A 22105-nucleotide genomic window follows, 5' to 3' on the forward strand; every position below is an offset into this window, starting at 1 on the left:
ATTATTTGGAGCTGTAATTTAATCCAGACAAGTGTGAGACAATAGGCTTTAGGAAGTAATATTCTGGTGAAACGTAAAGTAAGTGGCAGGGACCTCAGCAGCATTGATATACAGAGAGATATTAGTGTAGAAGCCTATAGTTCTCTGGAAGTGGTATAAGAATAGGGTGATGAAAAAGGCATTTGGTACAATGGGCAGAGGCAATGCATATAAAAGTTGGAGTCAAATTGCAGCTATATTTAACATTGTTTAGACTGCACAGAATATCATGTACACTACAATGAGGATGTGGGAGCAATAGAGAGAATGCAAAAGCAATTCACCAGGATGTTGACTGAAATGGAGTACAAAATTATAGGGCGGCTCAGTTGTGCAGTGGTAGATTTGTTGCCTTAAAACGGCAGAGACCCGTATTCGATCGTGATTACAGGTGCTCACTGTATGGAGTTTGTACATTCTCCCTGTTAACAATGGCCTGTTTCCCTGATCATTGTTACCTATTTTGCATATCTTTCATTCATTGTTTTATATCTCTCTACATCATCGTCTATATCTCTCGTTTTCCTTTCCCGGGGATTTCAGTCTGAAGAAGGGTCTCAACCTGAATCATCACCCATTCCTTCTATCCAGAGATGCTGCCTGTCCTGCTGAGCTACTCCAGCATTTTGTGTCTATCTCCCTGTGACCACGTGGGTTTTCTCCGGCTGCCCCAGTTTCTATCAACACTCCAAAGATGTACAGATTTGTAGGCTAATTGGCTTATGCAGAATTGTAAATTGTCCCTAGTGTGTAGGATAGTGCTGGTGTACTGAGTGATCGCTGGTCGGTGTGAATCGGTGGACCGAGGGGCCTGTTTCCATGATCTCCCTCTAAAGTCTCTCTCTAAAGTAAATTGCAAGGAGAGATTAGATAAGCTATGGTTAGGCTGGATTTACTTTCACTAGAACGTAGAAGACTTTGCGGTGACCTCACAGACGTTTACAAAATTATGAGAGGCAAAGATACGATAGACAAGCAGAATCCTTTTTACCACAGCGGTAGAGTTTACAACTAGAAGGCACAGATTTAAAGTGAGAGGAAAGAAATTTAGAGATCTAAGCAGAGTATGGTGAATATCTGAAAGTAATGCCAGTGGAGGTGGTAGAGGCAGATACAATTACAATGTTTAAAAGGCATTTGGATAGGTACTTGGATAGGAAAGGTTGAGGGATCTGAGCCTAATGCAGGTGGATGGGATTAGCGTAGATGGGCATCATGGTCATTCTGGTGGGCCAGAAGGACCTGTTACTGGACTGTATGTTTCTATGATGCAACATATCCCCACTACTTAAGATACCAAAACAAAACCCATCCTGTGGAGACCAGGATTTATTTCTTAATCTCACTAAATTGATGTACATCATTTATATATATTTTTTAAATTTTAACAATAAACAAACACTTCACTAATATGTTTCCAATATACTTCTAAAATATCAATGTTTATTGCTGATACTTGTAGGGAGCATGACCATTTAACCAAATTAACAATACACTTTGCCAAGGAAACCAGTAGCTTGAAAATAAAGACTTAATAGGCTCCATATGAAGTTTAGGACATGATGTTCAGATCATGTTCCATTTATTAAAAGCCACATTCCTTTTCTAAATTCAGAGACATACTTAAATAATAAGAAGGAATACCATGTTTTTAAATAGAAGGCAGGTTAATACCTCCCGAATATTTGTGCTGCTCCACAGTGTTTTACAGACAGAAAGTATCAATATTGCTAACTAGTTCTCACACAATTAGTTTACAAACTTACAAACAACATAATTATTATTTTACCATCTTGAATATATAAAGTTGAAAGAATTCATGCACGTTTCTATAAAAGTTAAACAGTCAGATAGCACGTAAAAATCTTCTAAAAGTGACAGTGAGAGATAATCTGAATTTATTTTAATTCTGCTGGAAATGAAACATCAATGTACAATTTAGCTAAGCAATTTCAGTAAATTATTAATACCAGTTTATTCTATTCTACAGATATCCATTAATGTTTGGAATCGTTACAAAAGCAAAACAAGGCTTTTATTTTACACATTATATCATACAAAAGATACCTAAAATCCAACTAACACTACATGGATTAGGAACTGCAGCAGCAAAGATAAACAATAAAAGCAATAATCAGTAATTGTTACACAATAATGTGCAAGACATTCACTCAAATATCATTAGTATTTAAATGCTAGAATTTTGCAAAATTTTGCAAATAAAGAATTTACTTGCAACTGGTAAGTGAAATCCTTTCCCTGGGTTGATCACATATTCTACATGTCATTGTACTGAACAAATACAACAGAAATTAAATGAGTATCAACCTAGAGTAAATGATTTATTTTGTTCTACTTTATTTCAGAGCTTTGAAATGAGCTTATTTTGTTCATCATCCGATAGATAGTGGAGTAATTCCTGCAGACTTGGCAATTGTAATCCCATTATTGAAAAAAATGAAATGCAAAGAAACTGGAAATTACAGACCACTTCACCTAAAATCAGTTGTGGAGAAAGAGCAGTTTAGGGGAGAAATTTGAAAGCATCAATATTTGTCATAGATTGACACAAAATACTGGAGTAACTCAGCGGGATAGGCAGCATCTTTGGAGAGAAGGAATGGGTGATGTTGCAGGTCGAGACCCTTCCTCTGTCCCTTCCTCAGACCCTTCCTCAGTCGACCTGCAACTTCTTTAGTCAGAGGGTGAATGTACACCATCTACTGCAACATTTAAAAGTTGTTTGGACAGCTACATGGATAGGAAAAGTTTATAAAGATGGGGGCCAAACGTGGGGAAATGGAACTTGCTTGCTTGGAGCATATTAGTCGGCATGGACAAGTTGGGTCAAAGGGCCTGTTCCACGTTGTATGACTCTAGTATCTGCATTCACCAAGGTATTGCACACATTTTAATTCTGTACATACTTGGCAATCACAAATTAAATAATGTGCCAAATGTATCATTGCCACGTGGCAAAACAATGCTTAAAAACAAACAAGAATGTAGAGTTGAAACAGATTAACCCAGTGCTACTATATAATCCATTAGACAATGGAAATGGAATCTTAAAATCTCAGTTTCATTAATTTCATTTGGCTTCCATTGCTTTGAAATGAAAACAGATGTACTGAATTACAACTATGTTTATCTGAACTCTCGCATATCACGGCTCAGTAGAATCCAACTACATGAATATTGAAATTGTTGTGAATCATTTTTCACTGCTTGCTGAAACACAATTAGGATCAGGATGATGTGTTTTTTTAATACTAACGAAGACAGTCTCTATTTTGCAAGAATTCTAAACACTGCGCAAATTCATATATCAGTAACAAGTTTACTCCACAGTAAGATATTACAATTGTACACACATTACAAGATTCATTAGCTAAAACAAAGAACTTGGATATCAAGCAGACTCAACATTTGGGGAAAGATTTTCTATTTACATAGTATTTGATATCTGAAACCCAATGCCAGAAGAGGTGGTGAACCCAGATACAATCTCTGCATTAAAGAGACATTTCGACAGGCAATGATTTTGGCAAAGTATAGAAGGCAATACAAGTATTGCACACCAATGGGATTGGTGTAGATGAGCAGAAAGGGTAGCAAGGATGTGGTGAGCTGAAGAGCCTGTTACTGTCCCAGCAACTCTTCAACTACATTATAAATCAAGATGTATTTGTTACAATTCCCTTTCTCATGAACTAGAATATCTATTGAATGAGCAGTACATGATTTGAACTATAAACAATAATATTTTGACGCATGAATATTCAAAATGGTTAGTACCATGTTCTGTCCCCAGAAAGCCATGATCACAATGCATCCAAAGAGGAAAAGCTAATGGGACTCAAGGGAAGGGAAATGCAATTGAATATCATGTACTGATTTTTGTAACTACTCATTTGTTTTATGTCATTTTTAAAGCACATGCAGACCGATTTGCAGAACCCAAACCAGAATACCTACCAAAATGTGAAAAGCACAACATTTAATATAGCTCAGTAAAATGGTCACTTTAGGCATCAAATATATTACTTTTGCTCTTCCCCTAAGCACTATGTAATCAAAATGTATAAGCACTTGACCAAATAACTAAAAATATATGGTCAAACATCTGGAACCCTGAGCCATAAGCAAGGACCTACTCATGAACATCCAAAGGATAATTAAGTTTAAATTTAGCTTTAAAAAGTTAAACATTTTAAAAATTGTCAGGCAATTCATACTGGATGGTGATATTGTATAGGGGTTGCAATTGCACTGCCCCTAACAGAACAGTGATGTCATAGAGCAGGGGCCTCCACATCCGGCCCACCATGAGATTTTATCCTGCCCGCAGCAAGCTCTTAACACGTTCCGTGCGGCGGGTTATTTAGCGGGTTCTGTTGTAGCGCAGCTTTAGAGATAAAGCGCAGAAACAGGCCCTTCGAAGCGAAGCCCATATGCACTAGCACTATCCTACACACACTCAGGACAAATTCAATTAACCTGCAAATGTGGATTGTGGGAGGAAACCAGAGCACCTGGAGAGAATCCATGCAGGTACAAACTCCATACAGACAGCATCCGTAGTGCGGATGGAACCCGGGTATCTGCGCTGTGAGGCAGCGACTCTGCTGCTGCAGCACCGTGTCACTGCTCCTGTGTTGCAAAGGCAAGCTGTGCGGGGTGTTGGCATGGCGTGGGGAGTGGAGCGAGGGGGAGGGAGTGGAGTGGGGGTGGAGGAGGTAGTTGGCAATAGGGTCGGTGTGTAGCGATCTCCCCCGTGAGGGTGACCCGTGAACAACTCTAACCCCGGTGAGCCACACTGACCTGGACCGTTTGACCGGGTCTCCGCCGACACGTACCGGTCAGTGTGTGTCAGTGTGTGTGTGCGTGTGTGTGTGCGTGTCAGTGTGTGTGTGTGGGTGTTTCTGTGCGCGCGTGTGTGTGTGTGTGTGTCAGTGTGTGTGGTGGCAGCGTGTGTGTGTGTGGTGTCAGTGTGTGTCAGTGTGTGTGTGTGTGTGTCAGTGTGTGTGTGTGTGTCAGTGTGTGCGTGTCAGTGTGTGTGTGTGTGCGCGTGTGTGTGTGTGTGTGTGTGTGTCAGTGTGTGTGGTGTCAGCGTGTGTGTGTGTGGTGTCAGTGTGTGTGTGTGTGTGTGTCAGTGTGTGTGTTTGTGACATTATTTTTTTTTCCTATGGCCCGCAAAAATGTGCCAAATATATAATGTGGCCCTCATGCTGAAAAGTTTTGAGGCCCCTGCCATAGAGAAACACTCATACAGCATAGAGTTTTTTTTCCTGTGGAATCAATTCAGCAACTTTACTTTGTAACCACATTGCCAAAATGGAACCATTATGTTGAAACCTTGGCATCAGCAGACAAAATAATTTCAGAAATGATTAATGATTAAAGATGCAGTCAACTTTTTAAAGTATATAAAGGTGTAGGTACAAACCCCACCAATTCCCTAATATTGTTTATGCTTAACACTGCCACGTTACCTCATCTTCATTCAAGTTGTATCCTTATCTGTTTTCATCTGGTATTACAGAGCTGAAGGAGCACAATTGTGTAAAAAGTGCTGTCTTTCACACGAGATACTTTCTTGATGTCCTCTCAGATATTTGAGAATGTGCCAAAAACAGTTGTCAGGACGCAAGGACATCCGTGGCCTAGGCAACTGGTAGAACCAAAAGACTACGCCGTTCCCAATGAAATTTAAGAAAAAATATTTACAAAGAAGGAGTGTGCATGATCAAGTCAGGGATACAGAGGGAGGAAAGTCAGGCTATGAAAGCAAGCAAATAAAGAAAAAGAAAACATTCAAATTTGCAAAAGAATATATTACATGCTGGAAATAAGGAGGAACTGTTCAAAATGCCTTTCTTTCAGTATGAGCGAGGTTAATTGACATTTCATTCATTGCCATGTCAGAATAAAAATAGAGTAACCACACTCTTTATTCCCAGCTCAAACTTTCCATGGAAGTTTCAACGAAGCGTATCAGTGCAAATCCAGAAACTTCCATTGGAACACCTGGGGAATTAACTAAGTAACTGAAAGCAAAGCCAATAATAATGGATCATTTTTGGATTAGTAATCATGAATAGTAGATGCTAGCAGTTCGCAACCTAAAGAAACCAGAACTGACCAGAGGTTAGTTACTTATTGAGCTCGAGATGTGCCAGTCAGACTTCCTTCCCATAAAGATATCCCATGACAAAAAGGCCAAAATTACTTCAGTGTTGATAGATTTTCAAATGATTAATAATAGAATTAGCCTAATCTTTGATTGACAAATTATTTCCAGTCACTGAAATCCACAGCTTTCAATGGTGTGGTTTCCTTCTCAACATTTGCACAGCAAGCCATGGGTATATAATCAACCCACACTAAGATATTTAACCTTACTTCAGTAACATGGCCTAAAGCACAAAGATATAATAATACTTGAGCAATACAAATGTGAGTACCATTTTCCAGCTACTTGTGTTCGATGATGAAAGCCGACAAATTTAGATCATTGAAAAATAAGGTGAAAATTACAAAATAAAACAGCATGAAATCACTGAAATACAAGGTTTGCTTATATAAACGGGAATTATTGAGCAATATCATTAAAGGCTACCTTTTAATTAATTTAAAGGTGCAAGTTATTGTTCTCAACTGGGAGGTGCCGGGACTAGATATATAGCTGAGTTATATTATTTTAAGAAATTCCTTATTTTTGTCCATGATTTAGTGAACAATACACCATCAAATACTTGTCAAACTTGCAGTTCAATTAGACTCATGTCTACGGTAAATTAGCTTGTCTTAACTTGGGCAGGATTGAGTGCTGTTAGGGATTCTTTGTACACATAGAGGTTCAGCTAGTGTCTCGATTCCTTACAGCGATTCTTCAACTTTGTTCTGTAAAGTTTGGCTGCATGGCTGTAAGAACATGAACACGTTTATGCTTATGGTGGCATTCATTCCTACCCAACATCTAAATAAACACACCAAGAAAATGGTGGATTAGTTGCAGATGGAGTATATGAGAAAATGGGACAACATACTTTTTCCCCAAAATGTAGAAGATGACCTAGGAATTGTAGCACATTATTATTAGCATGCTTGTAAAGACACAGCCGACAGATGTTTCTGACTTGGTCCTGCTACTAAAAATCAACAATCTGCATTGCATCAATTATTTATCCATATTTCAAGGCCAAGGTCAGGTTCAGGAGCTTTTGGGCTGGTGGAAAGAGTGGGCTGGAAATCATAGCCCCAACAGTGGGGACTGGAATGGTAAAGCTTTGGAAATCTCCATCTCAGAAATCCGTCGATTCTCAGTCATTGAGTATGTTCAAGATTTAGGACCAATACATTTTTGGACACTCATAAAATAAGATACAGGAATCAGCTAGTAAATTACAGGATCAGTTATAATTTTACTGAATGGTGGAGCAAGCTTGAGACGCAATTCAGCCGTTTTGACGTGGAATGGGAAAATAGAAAGCTAAGGCAAAGTAGCATTTTTTTCTTCACAGTACGGCTAAAATTAACTAGTTTTAAGCCCTGCCCTGATTACAAATCAAAATAGAATCTGATTTCAAGTTCTTTGCTAGTTTAAGTGCACAGTCAGATAGTAAACTGACACTTTTTCTCTAAAAACAGAGAGCATTCCTTTCAATTACACATAAAAGCCATGAAATTCAGCACTATTTGGACACCACAGGAACCAATTTGCTTCAAAGTCACAAATCTACCATAGTAGGAAGTGCAATAAAACGTGTGAAACACCCATAGCGGACCCGCAAAGTATGACATTAATTTATTGGGTAACACCAGTGTTTTTTGTGATGTACTGTACATTCTGAAGAAGGATCTCGACCCGAAACGTCACCCATTCCTTCCCTCCAGAGATGCTGCCTGACCCGCTGAGTTACTCCAGCATTTTGTGTCTACCGTACATTTTGATACAGCATACTGGCACTTATAAAAAGTTAAACAACATTATTTTGTTTTCCAGCACATTTTCTAGTTAGTAAGCACTGGGTAAATATTATTTTTCTCCCAGGAAATCAAAGATGAATGTCAGTAACCCAGCCAAATGCAGATGTTCAAGTTAGATACAAGATCTACAGTTTGGCAACAGGAGGAACATTCTCGATTGGATGAGGGAACACCCCTCTTGTGCTATTTAAAGGAGGCGACAATTGCCTCCAGGTTTGTTGCTTTTTAATTTTTTTCCCCTCCAGAGTTTGGGAGAGTTTTGGTGTTGCAGAAAGAAACTATAGTTCAAACTTCAAATGGCATTCTGTAGTGAGATGAGGTTCTATGATGACAGATCCTTTTGCAATTAAGCATGGCTGGGAAAACATGGATAAGTCACCCAGAGCTAAGCTACAAGCCAAAAGAGGGAGAAGTCAATGGAAGTGGATAACGTATGCATTCAGTAGGATATCCTATCATGCAAGATGGATTTTGCTTTTCCATTTTGTACCACAATAAAGAGAATCTGCTTCACTAACAAAATCCCGACTGAGATAGACTGCATACTGTTGTCACTAGTATAGCAAAAGGACAAAGCCAGAACCACTTTCCAATATCAGTAAAGGTCATAGTTATCATAACATTTTCTCGTTCAAACTCTTTATATGCTGAAGGACGGGTCATCTGCAACATATTACATTGACAGTAGACAGTGGCAGGTGTCTCTGAAAGATGCACATTTGCTGCACAGGAGTCTGAGTAAATTGGTTACACATTTATTGAACAGCCCTAATCCTTGATAGCGTGACTACCAAATGAATGAAGCAGCGTGAACTTCAATAGGTTTAAGAAGGAACTGCAGATGCTGGAAAATCGAAGGTACACAAAAAAGCTGGCGAAACTCAGCGGGTGCAGCAGCATCTATGGAGCGAAGGAAATAGGCAACCCTTCTTCAGCCTGATCGGGGGGGGTGGGGGGGGGGGGGGGTGCAAGAAAGGAAAAAAGGAGGAGGAGCCCGAAGGCTGGGGGATGGGAGGAGACAGCAGGGGGACTGAGGAAGGGGAGGAGATAGCAAGGACTAACAAAATTGGGGGAATTCGATGTTCATGCCCCCAGGATGCAGACTCCCCAAACGGAATATGAGGTGCTGTTCCTCCAATTTCCGGTGCTGCTCGCTGTGGCAATGGAGGAGACCCAGGACAGAGAGGTCGGAGACGGAGTGGGAGGGGCAGGTGAAGTGCTGAGCCACCAGGAGGTCAGCTTGGTTATTGCGGACCGAGCGGAGGTGTTCGGACAATCTGATGGACAACAGCAGCAGAAAATAAGAACCTCATGTTCTATGAGCTTTCGGGAGATTCCTCAGGTGTGGGTTGACTTTACACAATGCCTGTCTGAGCTTGAAAGATGAACATTTTTTTCACTGTAATCTCAGGTGTCAGATAGCTTCTGCTTGTGTCACAGCAGAAACGGAGACATCAGATGCTGCATAAGCACTTGCTGATTCACCTGTTGAAGTGATGATGATTTCCAGGCTGGGAAAAGTAGGCTCCCATCCCAATACAAATCATTGTGCAAACTTAGACTTTCCATACACCTGGATACTGCACCCATACTTTCGAGAAGGTGTACAATAAGCATTTCAATGGACCATTGGAAAGACTGCATCCACAAACAATCTGAAATCAGCCTTACAATATAAATATTGAATTAAATATTGTACACTTATAACAATAAAAGCTGATAGCTATGCTTTTGTTTAGCTGAAATACAAAATTCAATCAGTGTATTTTAAATTCCCCAACATATTGTAAGAAAAGGATTCTTTATTTTTGGACTGTTCATTCTTCTCATCAATCAGTCCCATGTAGGCTCTTTACGGTTGTCTGCATCCTTTGCCATCAAATTCATAACCATTTCAGAGAAAATGTACCCTGATTTATGGTTGCTATCACTTAAATGGCCTTATGTAGTTTCCATTTAATATTTATAACTGGTCTTACCTGATAACTCCAGATTTGTACACTAGACCTTGAGTTTGTAATCATGGAGCCATCATCCTCCGTTAAAAGGTAATCCTGCAGTTTAGCATCAATTTCAGCCAGTTGTTGTTGTTGTTCCATGGACTCTGGTGTATATCCTTCTCTTTCTGCCACTGTTAGTGCCCAGGGCATTGAGGTATCCTAAGGACCAATGATATGCAAAACATCAATATAGATATGTACGATTAAAACTCAGATTTACGCTTTAAAACCAGGGCATGGGTAGCAGCCAGTGACAACATTTATTCGGTGCAATAATCACATTGTAAGTTCAACTCAAAATATAGAAAAGCAGATAGGCCTGGGGAAGGGTATACCACCGTATATAAAACGTATGATCATAATTAACCATGTGATATGGAGTCAACAGAATACAGTGCAGAATATTCAGAGATCAATAATAATGATTATTTGTCAGAGTTGGTTTAAGAGGCCCATAAAAAAAAGTGGCATCGTGTAGCAGCAAAACACTATTTAGTAGCAAAAAATTAAAGGGGTCCCAATGTTTTAGCTTCTAATTCTTTCTAGAATGCTACTGGATTAAATGGATTGTCTGCCAGACTTATAGATATGTCTGGTTCTGACTATAACACTGATTTATCTGTGGCTAGGTACAGGGTGCCAACCATTTTGCACACATGATAGATCCATTGCTTCAAATGTTCTTGCAGCACAGAACTTTTTTCCTCTTCATCAATCTCTTCACATCTGCATCCAAGAGATTTCACATGTCCTCTCATTATATATATATTACAGTTTCCTGAGATAACCATCCAATTTTTACTTTTTTTTCGTCTTTGAATCAGCTGTTTCTGATTATCTTGATTTCTCCATCCTCAATTATTTTTCTAATTCAACTGTTATTTTTTCTCTTACACCATGGATGCGGTCCACAACCTTATCTGATCTATTTCCCATTCTGCTCCCTCACCATTCCCCCACTTTCCCAGAAGCATGGCAAACCTTGTATCCTATTAATCTTCACATTTCTTTAGACTTTAGAGATACACTGCAGAAACAATGATCCCCAGGACATTGATGGTGGGAAATGCAGCAAAGTTATTGCTATTAAATGCCAAGGGTATATGATTCGGCTTACTCTTGATGGTCTTTGCTTGACATGTTTATGGTGGATAATGTTATTTATCCGACTAGTTGTTTAGAAGTTGCTACATGCAGGAATGGATTGATTCATTTTGTAGGAGTTATGAATACTATTAAACAGACCAGAATTATCGATGAACAATCACAGTTCTGAATATCTGATAGAAGGAAGGTAATTGAGGAGTGGCTGAAGATGGGATGGATCCAGCATGAGGACTTCCTGCTGCATTCTTGAGGCTGGGAATGATTAACCATTAACCGCCACAATCATCTTTCCCTGATCAAGATACTGTATGTTCACAATCATTCAGCTCTTTGGTTGATTTGAACTAAGATTGTGGTGAAAACTGGCAGCTGAGTGATCCTGACACAACCCAACCTGGGTCAACCTAATCAGAGAATAAGAGAGGGTGGGTTTCTTAATGGTAATTCTAAATCTAAATGTGAACCAAATTCTAAATGTGTATATTTTAATGCTAGGAGCATTGTAAGAAAAGTGGATGAACTTAGAGCCTGGATTGACACCTGGAAGTATGATGTTGTGGCGATCAGTGAAACATGGTTGCAGGAGGGCTGTGATTGGAAACTAAATATTCCAGGATTTCGTTGCTTCAGGTGTGATAGAATTGGAGGGGCAAGAGGTGGAGGTGTTGCATTGCTAGTCAGGGAAGATATTACAGCAGTGCTTTGGCAGGATAGATTAGAGGGCTCGTCTAGGGAGGCTATTTGGGTGGAACTGAGAAATGGGAAAGGGGTAGCAACACTTATAGGGGTGTATTATAGACCGCCAAATGGGGAGCGAGAATTGGAAGAGCAAATATGTAAGGAGATTGCAGATATTAGTAGTAAGCACAAGGTAGTGATTGTGGGAGATTTCAATTTTCCACACATAGACTGGGAAACACATTCTGTAAATGGGCTGGATGGGTTGGAGTTTGTAAAATGTGTGCAGGATAGTTTTTTGCAACAATACATAGAAGTACCTACTAGAGAAGGGGCGGTACTGGACCTCCTGTTAGGAAATGAGATGGGTCAGGTGGCAGAGGTATGCGTTGGGGAACAGTTCGGGTCCAGTGATCACGATACCATTAGTTTCAATATAATTATGGAGAGGGACAAAACTGGACTTTTGATTGGAGAAAGGCTAACTTTGAGGAGATGCGAAAGGATTTAAAAGGAGTAAATTGCGACAGTTTGTTTTATGGGAAAGATGTGGAAGAGAAATGGAGTACATTTAAAGGTGAAATTTTAAGAGTACAGAGTCTTTATGTCCCTGTTCGGTTGAAAGGAAATCGTAAAAATTGTAAAGAGCCATGGTTTTCAAGGGAAATTGGACACTTGGTTCGGTAAAAGAGGGAGATCTACAATAATTATAGGCAGCATGGAGTAAATGAGGTGCTTGAGGAGTATAAAAAATGTAAAAAGAATCTTAAGAAAGAAATTAGAAAAGCTAAAAGAAGATATGAGGTTGCTTTGGCAAGTAAGGTAAAAGTAAATCCGAAGGGTTTCTACCGCTATATTAATAGCAAAAGGATAACGAGGGATAAAATTGGTCCATTAGAGAGTCAGAGTGGACAACTATCTGCAGAGCCAAAAGAGATGGGGGAGATATTGAACAGTTTCTTTTCTTCGGTATTCACCAAGGAGAAGGATATTGAATTATGTGAGGTAAGGGAAACAAGTAGAGTAGCTATGGAAACTATGAGGATCAAAGAGGAGGAAGTACTGACACTTTTGAGAAATATAAAAGTGGATAAGTCTCCAGGTCCGGACAGGATATTCCCTAGGACATTGAGGGAAGTTAGTGTAGAAATAGCAGGGGCTATGGCAGAAATATTTCAAATGTCATTAGAAACGGGAATAGTGCCGGAGGATTGGCGTACTGCGCATGTTGTTCCATTAAACCTAGCAATTATAGACCTGTTAGTTTGACGTCAGTGGTGGGCAAATTAATGGAAATAATACTTAGAGATAATATATATAAGCATCTGGATAAACAGGGTCTGATTAGGAACAGTCAACATGGATTTGTGCCTGGAAGGTCATGTTTAACTAATCTTCTTGAATTTTTTGAAGATGTTACTCGGGAAATTGATGAGGGTAAAGCAGTGGATGTTGTGTATATGGACTTCAGTAAGGCCTTTGACAAGGTTCCTCATGGAAGGTTGGTTAAGAAGGTTCAATGGTTGGGTATTAATGGTGGAGTAGCAAGATGGATTCAACAGTGGCTGAATGGGAGATGCCAGAGAGTAATGCTGGATGGTTGTTTGTCAGGTTGGAGGCCAGTGACGAGTGGGGTGCCACAGGGATCTGTGTTGGGTCCACTGTTGTTTGTCATGTACATCAATGATCTGGATGATGGTGTGGTAAATTGGATTAGTAAGTATGCAGATGATACTAAGATAGGGGGGGGTTGCGGGTAATGAAGTAGAGTTTCAAAGTCTACAAAGAGATTTATGCCAGTTGGAAGAGTGGGCTGAAAGATGGCAGATGGAGTTTAATGCTGATAAGTGCTACATCTTGGCAGGACAAATCAAAATAGGACGTACATGGTAAATGGTAGGGAATTGAGGAATGTAGGTGAACAGAGGGATCTGGGAATAACTGTGCACAGTTCCCTGAAAGTGGAATCTCATGTAGATAGGGTGGTAAAGAAAGCTTTTGGTGTGCTGGCCTTTATAAATCAGAGCATTGAGTATAGAAGTTGGGATGTAATGTTAAAATTGTACAAGGCATTGGTGAGGCCAATTCTGGAGTATGGTGTACAATTTTGGTCGCCTAATTATAGGAAGGATGTCAACAAAATAGAGAGAGTACAGAGGAGATTTACTAGAATGTTGCCTGGGTTTCAGCAACTAAGTTACAGAGAAAGGTTGAACAAGTTAGGGCTTTATTCTTTGGAGCGCAGAAGGTTAAGGGGGGACTTGATAGAGGTTTTTAAAATGATGAGAGGGATAGACAGAGTTGACGTGGAAAAGCTTTTCCCACTGAGAGTAGGGAAGATTCAAACAAGGGGACATGACATGAGAATTAAGGAACTGAAGTTTAGGGGTAACATGAGGGGGAACTTCTTTACTCAGAGAGTGGTGGCTGTGTGGAATGAGCTTCCAGTGAAGGTGGTGGAGGCAGGTTTGTTTTTATCATTTAAAAATAAATTGGATAGTTATATAGATGGGAAGGGAATGAAGGGTTATGGTCTGAGCGCAGGTATATGGGACTAGGGGAGATTATGTGCTCGGCACGGACTAGAAGGGTCGAGATGGCCTGTTTCCGTGCTGTAATTGTTATATGGTTATATGGTTATATGGTTTCAGTGCACAGGTTATTGGTGAGTAAAAAGTCAATTAGTGGCACCGTCAGCAATACCTTCAATCACTTTGTTGACGAACCAACCATTCTTTATACAATCTTTTCATCAATTCTGGCCTGATTGTTATGACTAACAAGTAAAAATTATTACTTTCATGAGGTAGCAGAAAACTGTCCACCAGACAGGTACCAGAAACATAATAAACTAAGCATTCATGATTACTTTAAAGGCTGGCCTTACTTCATTGTTCGATATCTCAACATCAATGTTCTTCAATAGTTCTGTTAGTCGTCGTTTCTCATCGTCAGTCAATAGTACTGGGTTCTTGGCTTCCTTTGCCAGCTGCAAATATCAGTAATTAGCTATGAACAAGGTGCTTAAAAAATCATTAACAACAAGCCTATTTTAAAAGTATACATAAATCAAAAACATAATAATAAGTAAAAATTACTACAAGCTATGAATGCACTATCCAACATTTTGTCTAAAATATAGTTCGCCCTCAATAACAAATCCACCTAAGAATGTGGTGAAATAAATTTACATACCTCAATGTTCTTCTTAATAAAATCTTTAACTTTAATCTTATTTTGGGGAAGCATTTGGCTCCTTATTTCTTTGTTTTCTACATTTTTGGTGCAAGCTGCTGAAGGCAATTTAACTTCTTCAGCACAGCTCTGGTAGTCTGACAAAAAAAAATGTTGGCACCCATTGAACGAAATATTTCAACTAAATGCATAAAATATCACATCCTGCTCCAACTCTAATAAATGTGTAACCAATTTACTCAGACTCCTGTGCAGCAAATGTGCAGATCTGAAAGCTACTTGAAAAATATTTTTCAGCAACTTGCTCAGTGAAGAGCATTGATTTTGTTAAATAAAATTTTCCCCTGCAAATCGAAAAGGGTCCCTAAAATTTGGGAATGGGCAAACTCATTATCAGTACAATGATATAATATGATTTTATATTCCATTCCCCTTGCAGGGGATAGTGAATCTCTGGAATTCTCTACCCCGCAGAGCTTTGGAGGCTGGATCACTGGAGGTATTGAAAAAGATAGATACATTTTTAAAAGATCAGGGATTTGAGGGCTGCCGCAGATGAGTAATTGAGACCACGATTATATTGAATTGTGGGGAAGGCTTGAGGGGCCAGGGACAGGTTTCTTGTATTCTTACAATTGTCAGAACCTGAATACCTAGTCGATAAAACTCAAGAAATATACTGTTCCTATTTGCAACAGATACAATAACAGATTTATATGGATCTCATACCACAGAAAAATGCTTCAAGGTGATAATTAAAGGTGTCATTTAAAAGAAATACAGAGGAAAATATATTGCTAGAGTGAAAGCTTGGTACACAGAGGAGAAGCATGGGTAGGATGTTATTATCAACCATGTTAAAAGGTAAAACAAAGCTCAAAGTAGGACAATGCTACTTTTAAAGTTGTGGTAGCAACAGAAATGTGATCTGGAAAGTTCAGACATGGAGTTATAGAAGAGATGAAATAATAGTTGACATATCATTGGTAACACTAATGCCAAGGAATTTGAAGCTCTCATCCGTTTCCACATCCAAACCTTTGATGCTGATACTTGACCATGCTTCCTGAAGTCAATAACTAGCTCCTTTGTTCTGCTGACTGTGAGAGAGATTTTTAGCCTGACTCAATATCACTAAGTTCCCCATCTCCTTCCTGTACTCGATCTCGTCATTGTTCGCGATTCAGCCCACCACAGTGGTGTCATCTGCAAACTTGTAGATGGAGTTAGAGCCGAATTTGGCCATATTGTCAGAGTGCATAGGGAGTACAGTAGGAGACTGAGAATGCAACTGGTGTTGAGAATTATCATGGAGGAGGCCTTGTCATACCTCAATGTTCTTCTTAATAAAATCTTTAACTTTAATCTTATTTTGGGGAAGCATTTGGCTCCTTATTTCCACAGATTGAGGTCTGGGGTCAGAAAGCTGAGGGTCCAGTGGCAGAGAGGGGAGCTGATGCCTAGGTCCAGAAGTTTGGAGATGAGTTTAGATGGGATTATGATGAAGGCAGAGCTATAGTCAATAAACTAGACTAAGTGGGACCCGTTGGGTCCCATGTTCACACGGGAAGGCTGGTCCCCCAATGCAATATTCCACCTCTCCACCAATTCCAATATTGGTGGCCAGTGGGTGGTGGGGGGTGGGGGCTTTCTGGAGTGCTGGTATGGGTGTTGTTGGCTGCAGGGACTACTGGTCTCCAGAGGGCTAGTATGGACATTGTGGACCAAATGGATTCTTGGGGTGGCAGCTGTCCCTCAAGCCTGATGTGCTGGCAGCTCACTCACGGCTGGTGGGCTGACAGCTCACTCACAGCTATTCCTTGAAATTCCATTTCAAGCAGAGTGCAAGGCCACCAAATTCAAATCCATTTTCCTACCATTTCAAGCAGGGTGCAAGGCCACAAAATTCAAGTGCAGTTTCATACCACTTCAAGCAGGGTGCAAGGCCACCAAAATCAAGTTCATCTAAAATCAATGTAGTGCAAACAGGAAGTTGTCAAGTTTAGCCAAACAACCATTTGCAGTGCCTTTTTACTTCAACCCAAACCCCCCCAAACAACCATTTGCAGTGCCTTTTTACTTCAACCCAAACCCCCCCCCAAACAACCATTTCCACTGCCTTTTTACTTCAACCCAACCCCCCCCCCCGCCAAACAACCATTTGCACTGCCTTTTTACTTCAACCCCCAAACCCCCCCAAACAACCATTTGCACTTCCTTTTTACTTCAACCCAACCATATTTTCATTTTCAAACCACATTAAGGACACTCACAGTTGAGTAGACATGTGCTCAGTGTTATTCAGAGCTCAGAGAAACATGAACCTCTCGCTTCCTCCATCTTGCAGAGACTGAATGAGGCACACCACTTCCAGGTTTTATAGTCCCTCGCCCCTCCCACCAGCAGGGGCAGCAGAGAGACTGGTAACATTTTTAAAAACATTAATATATCTCTGATTTTCATCAATAATAATAATTAATAATAATAATTTTATTTATAGAGCACTTTAAAAACAAACATAGCTGCAACAAAGTGCTGTACATCATTAATCATTGACAAAAAAGTTAATACACACCAAAAATAACAATCAAAAGAAATAGTAGGAAAAGACATGTAAAATAAAGAAACATCAAAAACACCACAAACAGAAGCAAAGCCTCAGGCGTGGTCAAAAGCCAGGGAGTACAAATGTGTTTTAACACTGGATTTGAAGATGGACAGTGAGGGGGCCTGTCTGATGTGCAACGGCAGTGTGTTCCAGAGTGCTGGAGCAGCAACAGAGAAGGCTCTATCCCCTCTGAGCCTCCGACTAGACCTCGGTACCTCCAGGAGCAGCTGACCAGCTGACCTGAGGGACCGGGCAGGAGCGTATGGGTGGAGCAGCTCAGAGAGGTAAGGCGGGGCGAGCCCATTCAGAGATTTAAAAACAAATAACAGTATCTTAAAATGAACTCGAAAGTGCACCGGGAGCCAGTGTAGGGAGGCCAGAATTGGCGATATGTGCTCCCTCTTTCGAGTCCCGATGGGAAAAATCCTCCAATCCAGGCAGGTGGAGGGGGGCTCTGAGCGAGGTGGCCAAAGATGACGGCCGTAGGTCGCGGCGTTCTCTTGGAAATCACAGCACAGTGGGCCAAAAGCGGTCAAGATCAGACTTTTAGTAATATATAGATAAGAGTCAAACATAGGAGTCGATGTCTAGGTGTTCCAGAGATGCGTTTTGGGCCCGGGAGATGATGTCTGCTGGGGACCGGTTGTGATGCTATGCAAATAACTGTAGTAGATCAAGGCTGGCTGAGAGGCTGAAGTTAATGTACGCCATCACCAGTCTCTCGAAGCACTTCATTATGATGGATGTAAGAGACACTGGATAGTTGCCATTAAGGTACGTTACCTTAAACATCTTTGGCATCAGGATGATAGTAGTCTTTCTGAACCAGGTAGGGCCCTCAGAATGGAGGAGCGAGAGGTTACAAATGTCCGCGAATACTTCTGCCAGCTGATCCACCGATGACACTGCCAGAGATTCCATCCAGCCCAGTTGCTTTCTGCGGATTCACTCCCAGGAAAGCTAATCTTACATCTGCCTTAGTAACTGTTGGTACAGGCACACCAAAACTGGCAAGGTGGGTGGCATTCCACTCGGGATAGTTTGACTAGAATGCAGCAGACTTGGACTTCACCTTAGGAGTGGACCTCACAGTTCATCCATGGTTTCCAGTTGGAGAATGCACATGTTGTCTTCTTTAATACAACTATGACCCACAACATCCACATCAGCACTGTCTTTCCCTTGGAGAACTGCAGACTTTTTTTTTAAAAGTGATACATCATGGAAACAGGACCTTCGGCCCACCGAGTCTGCATCAATCAATGATCGCTTGTGCACTAGTTCTATCCTACACACTGGGGACAATTTACAGAAGCCAATTAACCTACAAACGTGCACCCAGTTAAAACCCACAGGGTCAGAGGGGGACAGTACAAACTCTGTACAGGCAGCATCCGTAGTCAGGGTTGAACCCAGGTTTCTGGTGCAGTAAGGCAGTAACTCTAATACTGTGCCACTATGCCTTATTGATCTGGAATCCAAGTTTCAAACACTGGGGTGCACAAAGGAGGGAGAAAATCACTTTTACACTTTCTATTGGGGGGGGAAGCATTTAAATTGGGGGAGTGAAAAGAATGTACTTGGAATAGGAGACTGCATATTAAGAGAGAAAGATAGAGTTCTCTGTAGCAATGAACAGAAGTCCATAATTGTGTTGCCTGTTCAATGCCGGAGCTAAGGATTGGAAAGGAGAGAAATGAGAAGAGAAATATCTAAAAGGACACAAAGTGCTGGAGTAACTCTCTGGAGAATATTGACAGGTGATGTTTCAGGTCGGGACCCTTCTTCAGATTCTAGTTGTTATGATTCGTGAAGATATCAACACAAGTAATATGAAGGTTACAGTGAGGCTGTATAAGCCGCCTCAAACCTAAATTTAAATCTAGAATCACAAAGATAATAATCTTTCAATTACAAATTGTCATCGGTTCAGCAAGGTCAAAGAGTTGAATACGTGGCTCAAAGACTTAAGTTAGAAAAGTGATTTTCAATTTATGAATCAGTGTGAACATTTCTGGGAAGATGATTTAGAGTGAAAGATGTCATAGTTGCCACTGTACTTAAGTACTATAATCTAGAGGCAAGAATGGATAAATTAACTATAGTTATTTTACAGATGTTTTCAAAGGAAGCAATCAAAGTTCATTTGACATGATATCTGTCTTTTCAGGATTGAAGACAGATTTTAGCAAACAGACAAGTAATTTGAGGTTAGACACAAAATGCAGGACAAGCAAGAGAGAAGAAAAGGGTAACATTTCGGGTTGAGACCTTTCTTCCAACTGAGTCATGGGAGAGAGAAATTAGAGATATGGAAGGGTACAAAGTGAATATAAGGTGTGAAAATGACAGGTCAAAGCAGATGATCTGTAAGTTTCCACATTCGTGAAAGAATACATCTAACAACTTAGCTAGATGTCAAATGATCGTTCCACACTGATTTTCTGGGAACTTTGCCAGTAGGTTGACCTAAACCTACAGGTTGTTGCCTCCAGATATTGCTTGTAGTCATACTGAATAGAGTCTGTAGCCTGAAAAGACCAACACCCGATCTACACAACAGTTTCATGGCTGGGTAGAAAAGTAGGGATCCAAGATCAGGTGATTGAGAGCTTGATCTAGTTCCCAGTGCAGTCCCAGTAACTCAAATCAGACTTGGCCCAATATCATATTCAGACATCATGCATGCTTCTAAAGACTCTTAAGCAAATGCCAAATGATCATTACCATTTTAAAGACCTGTTTTCATGAATAACTTCCCTGCCATATTTAAGATTATAGAATGTTGCTCAGGTAATTTGTTGATTGACATTTCAGTTTTCTTTTACTTTAGCAAAATAAGAAAATCACAAGCCATATTGACTCTCTTCACCTATACCCTATCAGATTTTTTTTAAACAAAAATTCTAGGCTGCTGTGATTGAAAATACTCTCGTGGCAGAAAACCTTGGTGTGGTCACTTGCAGTACTGACATCATAAACTGATCTAAAGAAATTGGCAGTCTCCACTGCGTATTAATATACCTTCTTGCACAAGACTATTAAAAGCAAACACTTTAATCCCAACCCATCAAAATTAATCATTCATACCAATAAGAAATGTTATTTAAAATATATGTTGAACTTCCACTTGTCCAAGTGTTCCTATCCCTTTTCCTCCTATTGAAGTTGAGTAAACTAATAAAATTCATCCAAAAGCAACCAAAGAAAATTGAGTCCCTGCCTTTATGTTCAGAAATTAAGAACCAGCCAAGCTACTTCATCTATTAATGCAAAACCAAACTGTTCACTTCACATATTGCTCCCATGATTATTACTACTTTTTAGATTTATCTGTAAAAATAGTAGTGTTTTGGTAAATGAGACATTAAGGTGCCCTCAGAAATGATTTTCACCACCATAATTAAAACATTACAATTAATACAAAAGCAAAGCTTTAATGAAAGAATTTATTGAAAAAAAAACCTGTCTTCTGATATTAATCCTAGGAAATATTTAATTATATAAATAGAATCGTAAATTGAGACTTCCGTGGTAGGTTTTGGAAGCAGAGGTCAATGATTATTGGTGTTCTGCTGCCATCTGCTGTCTTGCTTGTATAATTCACCGAAATGAAGATGACTTTCTTTTACTCAACTTCTTTCATTTCTGGTGTGGTCAATGTGAGACCACAAATTCAGCCACAGGAGGGACAGGATGTGGCTGGGGGCAGGTGAATTGATAACATAGAGGGATTCCACTTCTCCATTCACACTGGACATTGTGTGCTCCTGATAAATGGACATAAAGTCCTTAATGCCATCAAGAATGATCTTTCTCCATTTTGAGTGATCACAAGATTCCTGCAAGTCCATGATGATGTTGCAATTTTTCAAAGAAGATTTAACAACACACTTGATTCATTTCTTCTGTCCACTTTGCAATTTCTTGTTACATCAGAGCTTAAAATAGTGTCTGTTTTAGGAGTCTGCTGCCATACATTCAAACAACATGGCTTGACCATTGCCGTGAAGTGGCCAGCAAACCGAGTGTAATTAGGCCCTCAAAACTGGGGATTTTGTTTGTGAATCCTATCTGTGAATACGGAAGATTTTGCAGAGACAGTGCTGGCAGTATTTCCCCATGTTTTGAGTTGCTTGCCAAAATTAATCTATGACTCAGAAGCACACAGGAGGACATCCCTCCCTGCTATCAGATTCAGATTCAGATTCAACTTTAATTGTCATTGTCAGTGTACAGTACAGAGACAATGAAATACATTTAGCATCTCCCTGGAAGAGCGACATAGCATATGTAAACAGCCCATGGTTGGGGTGAGAGCAGTCCTTGGCGATGCTGAGTGCCCTCCGCAGACAACGCTTGCTTTGGACAGACTCAATGGAGGGGAGCGAGGAACCGATGATGCGTTGGGCAATTTTCACCACCCTCTGCAAGGCCTTCCGGTCGGAGACAGTGCAGTTGCCATACCATACTGTGATACAGTTGG

General features: G+C 40.1%; 1 protein-coding gene across 5 annotated transcripts in view; it reads right to left on the minus strand.

Annotated features, from left to right (window-relative positions):
* The window catches only part of fsip1 (fibrous sheath interacting protein 1), a 277000-nt gene that overhangs the window by 235638 nt on the left and 19257 nt on the right, over positions 1-22105 (minus strand). For all 5 annotated transcript variants that reach the window (XM_055640743.1, XM_055640741.1, XM_055640740.1 and 2 more), the window contains 3 exons: positions 15012-15148; positions 14704-14805; positions 10011-10190 (listed from right to left, as the gene is read on the minus strand). In XM_055640743.1, the coding sequence (XP_055496718.1) occupies positions 10011-10190; positions 14704-14805; positions 15012-15148 (419 nt within the window). The remainder of the gene's footprint in view (positions 1-10010; positions 10191-14703; positions 14806-15011; positions 15149-22105) is intronic.

Source organism: Leucoraja erinacea, chromosome 9 (assembly GCF_028641065.1).
Source record: "Leucoraja erinacea ecotype New England chromosome 9, Leri_hhj_1, whole genome shotgun sequence".
In the NCBI taxonomy this organism is placed as follows: domain Eukaryota; kingdom Metazoa; phylum Chordata; class Chondrichthyes; order Rajiformes; family Rajidae; genus Leucoraja; species Leucoraja erinaceus.